General features: G+C 34.3%; 1 protein-coding gene across 1 annotated transcript; it reads right to left on the bottom strand.

Annotated features, from left to right (window-relative positions):
* Positions 1-5664: 5664 nt before the first annotated feature.
* LOC149234644 (galactan beta-1,4-galactosyltransferase GALS1-like) lies at positions 5665-8029 on the bottom strand. The gene is made up of 2 exons (XM_089461213.1): positions 6545-8029; positions 5665-6453 (listed from the first exon to the last, which is right to left on the bottom strand). The coding sequence occupies exons 1-2, from the start codon at positions 7753-7755 to the stop codon at positions 6096-6098; spliced, it is 1569 nt and encodes a 522-aa protein (XP_089317339.1). The 5' UTR covers positions 7756-8029; the 3' UTR covers positions 5665-6095.
* Between the last annotated feature and the right edge of the window lie 1375 nt (positions 8030-9404).

The raw sequence follows: 9404 nt of genomic DNA on the forward strand, positions 1-9404 counted from the left end.
TTTATACAGAGATTTTCTTCAGCAAGTGGTGAATTCCCTCTCCTAGGGATTTCACTGCGCTTTCGGTGTCCTTTGGTTTCTGCTTCAATTCAAGGTTAAAACTCCTAGTTTCTTGCCCTAATACCCTTGAACACACCTCATACACCTCCCTCAACCCTTTCCCACACTCCTCTCCCTCATTCCCATCATTTTCCCCAAAACCCTAGCCCCACGTTGCGTTTTTGGCAAATTCCTAGGCTAGGACATTTTTTTGTCCTTTTTCCCTACTTCCCCTCACTCTTTTCAGGAAATTCCACCTACCTACACTCCCTAACACCTATCCCTACCCCCTAGAATTTTCCCATAAATTTACCTAACCCCTAACCCCTTCATTCCCTTCCCTCAACACAACTGTCCCATTTTCCCTGTTTTCCCAATACTACCCTACCCTTTCCTCCTACCAAACCTAGGGTTTTATCATGCAGACTGAAACCATGGACAGTGAGAAGAAAAAGTACAACAAAGGAGGGAAAATTTTGAATGGTCTATATGTATGGCTTTTGTGAATTACAAATTTATAATCTGCTTTTGTTTTTTAATCATGTTTTAAGGTTAATTATAATAAAAATAAGATCATAAAATTTTTGTTTTATGACTGTTTCATTATAATTCTAGACAATTACAAATTTATAATCTGCTTTTGTTTTTTAATCATGTTTTAAGGTTAATTATAATAAAAATAAGATCATAAAATTTTATGTTTCATCCTTTCCTCTCATGACTTGGTTAATCCACAAACTTATAATGACAGTTCTGTCATGTGTTTGACAGTTCTTCGTTATGGAATGTCTAACATGTAAAGATGAACGTTCTAATGAAATTTCATTAATTTTAGGTTTTTATCGATTGGTTTTTATTAATTTTAGGTTTTTGGTTTCTGAAACGACCCAGTATCTTGAAAAATGTTCGAATGGTCTATATGTATGGCTTTTGTGAATTTTTTTACTTGTCCAGGTTCCGGCCACAATGAAATTTTCTAGGTTGTTTTGAATATAATATGCCAGTTCTGTGTATGATAAAAATGATTCAAAACCACCTATTTTCTGGTCAAGCTCAAGGCAAAACATGGGATAGAAATTTGAGATGCCTGGTATGGGTTCACCTGTCAAAGTTCCTACGACATAGTTCCTCCATGCTCTACTGGTTTCCGAGGCTTTTGAAATGATTCAGAACCTTACAATTTCCTAAAACGGCTTGTATCTACGCCATCCATGAATTATCTTTACTTAATTGGATTGTGGGGACAATGAGCTTTTCTAGGGACAAGCTCTAGGCTTTTTCAAGGCCTTTGACGTGACAAAAAAAACCTTGAAAAATTGTATTTTTTCCTTCATCTGATTCCAATGACAATGATTTTTCCCAAATAATATAATATGCCCTCCACCTCACTTGTCTTAGTTACCCATATAATATGCCCCTGACTCCTCGGTGTAGTTTTCGTAAAAACATAATGTACTGATGCTTTTTTTTTTCAACTGCAATCCACCTATCATGTGAAAAAGCATTGATATATTGTTAATTTGTTTGACCAGGCGAAATAGGATATATTCCCTCTTTTCTTAGAAAAATTCCTCACATTAAAAAGTCGGTCAAGTCTTAATTTCTTAATCAATTAAACGTGTTACATTTCACTTTCTTCTGATAGTGTTGTGAATTTGTCAATATGATATGCAGGGATTCTTATGATTAGAACGTTCCAAAAGGATACAAAAAGCAACACTGCAGGGCTTCAAAGTTCCTACGGCATAGTTCCTCCATGCTCTACTGGTTTTCGAGGCTTTTGAAATGATTCAGAACATTACAATTTCCTGAAACGGCTTGAATCTACACCATCCGTGAATTATCTTTACTTAATTGGATTGTGGGGACCATGAGCTTTTCTGGGGACAGGCTCTAGGTATTTTCAAGGCCTTTGAAGTGACAAGAGCTTTTCTGGGGATAGGCTCTAGGTATTTTCAAGGCCTTTGAAGTGACAAAAAAACCTTGAAAAATTGTTTGGATCTACGAATCTATGCCTTCTCTGTATTTTTTCCTTCATCTGATTCCAATGACAATGATTTTTCCCAAATAATATAATATGCCCTCCACCCCATTTGTCTTAGTTACCCATATAATATGCCCCTGACTCCTGGGTGTAGTTTTCGTACAATCATATTGTATTGATGCTTTTTTTTTCAACTTCAATCCACCTATCATGTGAAAAAGCATTGATATATTGTTAATTTGTTTGACCAGGCGAAATAGGATATATTCCCTCTTTTCTTAGAAAAATTCCTCACATTAAAAAGTCGATAAGTCTTAATTTCTTAATCAATTAAACATGTTACATTTCACTTTCTTCTGATAGCGTTGTGAATTTGTCAATATGATCTGCAGGGCTTCTTGTGATTCCAGACATTTTCGAAAGATTCGAAGTTGTTTCAGTGAATGGAAATGAGTGGTTGTATTTTCTCTTGGAGGATGTGAATGGTTTAGTAGAATATCTTCTCCAGCAACTTAAAGAAGCCACACTGTTGACATTGGAAGCTTCTATAATGTGTTCCACTCAAATTGACTCTACCAAATTTTTCATGTGGGAGTACAGAACACTCTATTTTTATTCTTATTTGCAAAGAAAAGTGTACTTTAATGATATGTATGATATAGAGGTGCACCCAAATACCAGATGGCAGCAGCTTGTATGAATGGTTTAGAATAATAAGAAGAAGTGGTAGAATTATAAACGTTGCTGAGACTTGTGATTATAAGGTAAAACAGTGAAAATTTTGGTTTTATGGCTATTCGTTATAATTCTAGACAATTACAAATTTATAATTTGCTTTTGTTTTTTAATCATGTTTTAAGGTTAATTATAATAAAAATAAGATCATAAAATTTTGGTTTTATGACTGTTCATTATAATTCTAGACAATTACAAATTTATAATCTGCTTTTGTTTTTAATCATGTTTTAAGGTTAATTATAATAAAAATAAGATCATAAAATTTTATGTTTCATCCTTTCCTCTCATGACTTGGTTAATCCACAAACTCATAATGACAGTTTTGTCATGTGTTTGAAGGTTCTTCGTTATGGAATGTCTAACATGTAAAGATGAACGTTCTAATGAAATTTCATTAATTTTAGGTTTTTATCGACTGGTTTTTATTAATTTTAGGATTTTGGTTTCTGAAATGACCCAGTGTCTTGAAAAATGTTCGAATGGTCTATATGTATGGCTTTTGTGAATTTTTTTACTTGTCCAGGTTCCGGCCACAATTAAATTTTCTAGGTTGTTTTGAATATAATATGCCAGTTCTGTGTATGATAAAAATGATTCAAAACCACCTATTTTCTGGTCAAGCTCAAGGCAAAACATGGTATAGAAATTTGAGATGCCTGGTATGGGTTCACCTGTCAAAGTTCCTACGGCATAGTTCCTCCATGCTCTATTGGTTTCCGAGGCTTTTGAAATGATTCAGAACCTTACAATTTCCTAAAACGGCTTGTATCTACGCCATCCGTGAATTATCTTTACTTAATTGGATTGTGGGGACAATGAGCTTTTCTAGGGACAGGCTCTAGGCTTTTTCAAGGCCTTTGAATTGATGAAAAAAACCTTGAAAAATTGTTTGGATCTACGAATCTATGCCTTCTCTGTATTTTTTCCTTCATCTAATTCCAATGACAATGCCTTTTCCCGAATAATATAATATGCCCTCTACCCCATTTGTCTAAGTTACCCATATAATATGCCCCTGACTCCTGGGTGTAGTTTTCGTACAAACATACTGTACTGATGCTTTTTTTTTTCAACTTCAATCCACCTATCATGTGAAAAAGCATTGATATATTGTTAATTTGTTTGACCAGGCGAAATAGGATATATTCCCTCTTTTCTTAGAAAAATTCCACACATTAAAAAGTCGGTCAAGTCTTAATTTCTTAATCAATTAAACGTGTTACATTTCACTTTGTTCTGATAGCGTTGTGAATTTGTCAATATGATCTGCGGGGCTTCTTGTGATTCCAGACATTTTTGAAAGATTCGAAGCTGTTTCAGTGAATGGAAATGAGTGGTTGTATTTTCTCTTGGGGGATGTGAATGGTTTAGCAAAATATCTTCTCCAGCAACTTAAAGAAGCCACACGGTTGACATTGGAAGCTTCTATAATGTGTTCCACTCAAATTGACTCTTCCAAATTTTTTAGGTGGGAGTACAGAACACTCTATTTTTATTCTTATTTGCAAAGAAAAGTGTATTTTAATGATATGTATGATATAGAGGTGCACCCAAATACCAGATGGCAGCAGCTTGTATGAATGGTTTAGAATAATAAGAAGAAGTAGTAGAATTATAAACATTGTTGAGACTTGTGATTATAAGGTAAAACAGTGAAAATTTTGGTTTTATGACTGTTTGTTATAATTCTAGACAATTACAAATTTATAATCTGCTTTTGTTTTTTAATCATGTTTTAAGGTTAATTATAATAAAAATAAGATCATAAAATTTTGGTTTTATGACTGTTTCGTTATAATTCTAGACAATTACAAATTCATAATCTGCTTTTGTTTTTTAATCATGTTTTAAGGTTAACTATAATAAAAATAAGATCATATTGTGCTGAGAGACAAACTCCATCCCTAGCTAAGCGAAGGGAAGTGATACTCTCACTCTCTTTTATAAGTGACACATAGGGTTCATAAAAATATATATATTGCTTAGATATATGGATCTGCACTCTATCTAACTGATAAAAAATGAATACAAAAAGACGCGAAAAATAAAACAGAATTGCCTGATCTAACTTTAGCACTGTATCTTTAACTTGAAATATAACAATAAACTTATCCTATTCTAGGGAAGTTGTGCATGCCCTTGGTTTGAGTAGATTGTTTGATTGTATTACATTTAACATTTAGATTTATTTTTTCATTCAGATTTGGCTATAGTTAGATCACCTAACATATCACATATTTTTCATTTAAGTTCTTCTTCCATATGCGCTACCGACTTACGGCGTTTCCTTTGCAGCGTCTGGTGCAAAATGCTAGTTTAAAATAAATTTAAAACACTTAGTCTTATGAGGTTTTGAATTTGTCTGCCATAAGAGTTTTTGATGGTTCTGAATTCATTTCCACAGTCAAAAACAAGATTCAAACACTCTTACTATTAAATTTTTTGAAAAAAAATAGTTTGATTCATTAAAAAAAAATTGACACCATAAACAATACCAATTTAAAAAATACTCATAAAAACTCAAATTAAATTTATTTTAATATATAAAATTAAACTAATTAATTAATTAATTATAAATTAATTAATAAATTAAAATATACTATTAATAATACTTACACACGATATATTTTTAAACACCTACATGTATCATTTTTAAACACCTAAACATATCATAAACAGAATTTGAATCTAAATGAAGAAAAGAACGTCCTTCTCTAACCACCCGACGTCAGATAAAATTCTCTTGAATTAGACTATGCAAAAGTCTCCAGGTCCATCACTTCAATACATGGAATTATTAATCATATCAAAAGAGAAAAATATAATGACGCTGTGAACAATGCACAAAAAGCATCGAAAGTCAGAGTCAGTATTTTGTGGCGTAAGCACGGTACAAAGTAAGGTGGGACTCAAATTAGAGGAGCCACAAAGTCCACTGAAGTTTTCATTAATTAATAAAAGAATACAGTACAATCAATCATAGACGCATCCCAGGCAGGCCGCAGGCCCAATCCCACTGTAAAAGAAAGGAAGAAAAAATCCACCCTGCTGCCTAGGGGCGTACAATGTGTAGGGACTGAATGTGTAGGAATGTATATACAATGTGTAGACTGTATATGCTTGCTGTTAGATTTAAGCAAGCACAAGATTTACATGCTTACTGTTAGATTTAAGCCAGCCAAGATTTACAACACATAGATGCATTCGAGGCTGAAGTACAATTATTGAACAGTGAGCTCCGAATTTATTGATCGAATTGAAGCTCTTGCCATCATTTTTTGTCTTTCATAAGGTACTTATAAATTTCTTTTAATGTTTTACAGAATTTTCCTACTTACTCTGCAATGGATGCAAGCTCGGATCCTATCATGTCTCTCTCAAACTTCTTAATGGATCGAGCAAGCGCTTTCATTGTACCATCGTATACATATGGAGTGCCTCCCACCCAAGTCACGTTCACTCTCATCGATGGCTTCACAAATTCCCTGCACGGTTCCCCTTTGCTGGTGATTGTGTTGTGATAATGGTAATATCGTATCTTACCCTCTGTCTTGTGCTGCGTTTTCCCCATCACATTTTCAGACATATGAACTCCAGTTGCGTACACATTTCTCGCCTGCACTGCATACTTTCGATCCCTCCTTATCCCTCTCTTCACGTCCCTGAACACCAACTGCTCAAATCCCCATTCCCTGCACAACAGAATTATCACATTAAATTTCAAATCCAAAAACCATAATCGAATCTTTACTTCTAATTAATTGAAACTATAATGGGTCTTACCTGGAATAAGTACTGTTGGCCGAGCTGCTGTGCAGTTTATTCTGCAAGCAAAGCTTATTGGACATGGAATATTGCTCAATAGTGAACTGAGTATAACCAGAGAGCTCCTTCAAAACATATTGCAGTGTTTTCCTACGGGGAATATACAAATACTCATCTACATCGAAGAAGAACGTCCAATTCGCCATGAATTTGTACCTGTGCAAACAATCGTTCACAATAAGGAACTGATTATGGTAATACCCATCATATTGTTCCTGCTCTGTTACATCCTGCAAGGTCACTCGACCTGCCCTAATCCATGGCTCCAACACCTTTCTAACCTGGGGATGCACTCCACCTGCATCGTGGAAAACAAAATGCGACCTAGGCCCAAATAATTTAGCATGATAAGCCATCCACTCCCTCATTCTCTGAGCACTCAGGTCACCATACAGGGAGGAACCACAGTAGAGATAATCATAGGGAGGAGCCTGGCTATAAACAGAGCCATTGTAGCTACCTTTTTCTTCCTCGAGAGCAACGATCCTCTCTGGTTTTCCAAACTCGTCGCCATGGATTGCGTGAAGAATGAGCTCTCCACCATTGTCATCGGTGCCCACGCTCTGAGAAAATGTGCAATTGACAACCACGACTGTGTAAACTCGGCCATAGCCCCAATCTGGGAGCATTTTGTAGGCCTTGCCCTTTATTAATCTTCCAGAAGACGAATTCTTGGGGATCCATTCACATTCAAATCGTGGCTTTCCATAAACATGGAGAGGCTTGGAAGCGAGCCCAACTACAGCAAACGTGGCTGGACCTCCTCTGTAAGCGCCCATTTGGATAAACAAGTATGCAGCGCTCCCATAAGGACGAAACACCCTCTTGTTCGGATCTTCTTTCACATGAATTAACTCAGTGATTCTGCTGGTGCTGTTCATGACAATACCAGTATTATGCATTTTACTTGCCATGATCATATCCTTCAGCTCTGTTTTTCTGATTTCGACACTGTATGCACCAGGGTTCGAATCTCCCTGGAGAAATGCTTGTGCCAGAGATTTAGAGGAGGAGAAATCTTGTCTTCCAAATAGAAAATAGTGGCCTGCTATAAGCAAAAGCCCCATAATTATAATCGTCTTCATGAAAACTTTAGCTCCCTTGCAGCCTGAAATAAATCCAGGGCCTGGATATTCCTTCTCTGTCTCTTTCTGTTTCCCCATTGCCATCGCAAAATCGAACACAGGGCACCCCTAAAATCTAGAATTCTTTGTCATATCTAAACCCAAAAGAAGACGATTAAATTAAACAGGGCAAGGCCTTTCTGAGTGGGAGCCGGCAGTCTGAGATACCAATTATCTCTGGAAAATGAAGGCAGAAAGACGCGCAGGAAAGTATATGGAGAAAAGGCAAACTGTAAGCCCCACTAGTCGAACCTGTTATTTTATTCGCATTAAATTCGTTCTCCTCTCTGGGACAGATCCCTGGACCTATCGAGGTTTGACATCGTAACCTACAGAAGTGGTTGGCCTAATATGTCTTTTTTGTACCATCCGTTTTGTTTGAAATATATATTCAGAAAATATGTTTAAATAAAGAAAACTTTTAATTTTATCGAAATTTATTTAATTAAATTTTAATAATAATTATTTAAAAAAAATATTTAAACTTGTTATTGTTAAATTATTTAAAAAAATTAAAATTAAAAATCTTAAAAATTAAAATGTTAAAAACGATTATAGATATAAATTAAGAAAAGTTTTTCTGTAGAAATCACAAAAGAGAAACTTTTGGCCTACACATTTTGAACCGACAAGTGTGGTTCATCATGAAGAACTACCAACAAGTGTGGTTCATATCAGGAACCACACTTCTTGGTTTCAAACGCCTCGGCCAAAAAGAACAAGTGTTGGCCAAAAAAACAAGTGTGGTTCATCATCAGGAACCACACTTGTTGGTTTTGAAATGCGTCGGCCAAAAATTTCTTTTATGTGATTTCTACCGAAAGACTTTTCTTATTTCTTTATGGATTACAAAAGCTTGAATTCAGAAATTATGGTTATATTAGTAGTTTGATAGTTTTAAAGGGAAATTTCTTTTATGTGATTTCTACAGAAAGATTTTTTTTATTTCTTTATGGATTACAAAAGCTTGAATTGAGAAATTATGGTTATATTAGTCGTTTGATAGTTTTAAAGGGAGTTGTCCTTAGTGCGACTTTTTGGACTTTCTGCCGCAATCTGGTGGAAAAATTTGATGTGAAATTTTGATTTGTGTTATTTAAATTTGTTTTTTTCACTATATATATGAATTCAGCGCCCTGAACAACTCCTAAAACACTTTGATTGTGCAAGGGTTATTCATCAAACTTATGATTTCAATAAATTCCTGCCAGATTTTAAAGAAATTAAACCAAAAACCTTCTAAAAAAATCTCACTAAAAATAACTCAATTTAAAAAACTCATTTTTAAAAATTCCTTGACATTGTTATTAGTTGTGGTTGATCACCCGTTAAACTCTCTATAATAGTTTCAAATAAGACCTATAACAATTTACCCAATATACCCTAAAATTTAAAATTTTTTTTTTCAGAGAAAAACCTTAAAATTTAAATTAACAATTTGTTAAATACAAAACAATAGCAATATACCCTAAAATTTAAATTAACAATTTGTTAAATACAAAACAATAATCAAGTAATCTGCCGTTTACAAACATATATTAGGTTTACATCATTATCACAGCATTATCATTGGGAACAATATCCATAATCATAATTTTCCTATAAATATTTAGAAAAAATATCGAGCATATACGCTATTAATAAAATAAAATATATAAAATCTTGGATGTTCTAATACGTCATTTAAATTATAA

The sequence above is a fragment of the Pinus tabuliformis genome, chromosome 8 (assembly GCF_031772625.1).
Source record: "Pinus tabuliformis cultivar Carrire ecotype Pingquan chromosome 8, CPIR1, whole genome shotgun sequence".
NCBI classification, from domain to species: Eukaryota; Viridiplantae; Streptophyta; class Pinopsida; order Pinales; family Pinaceae; genus Pinus; species Pinus tabuliformis.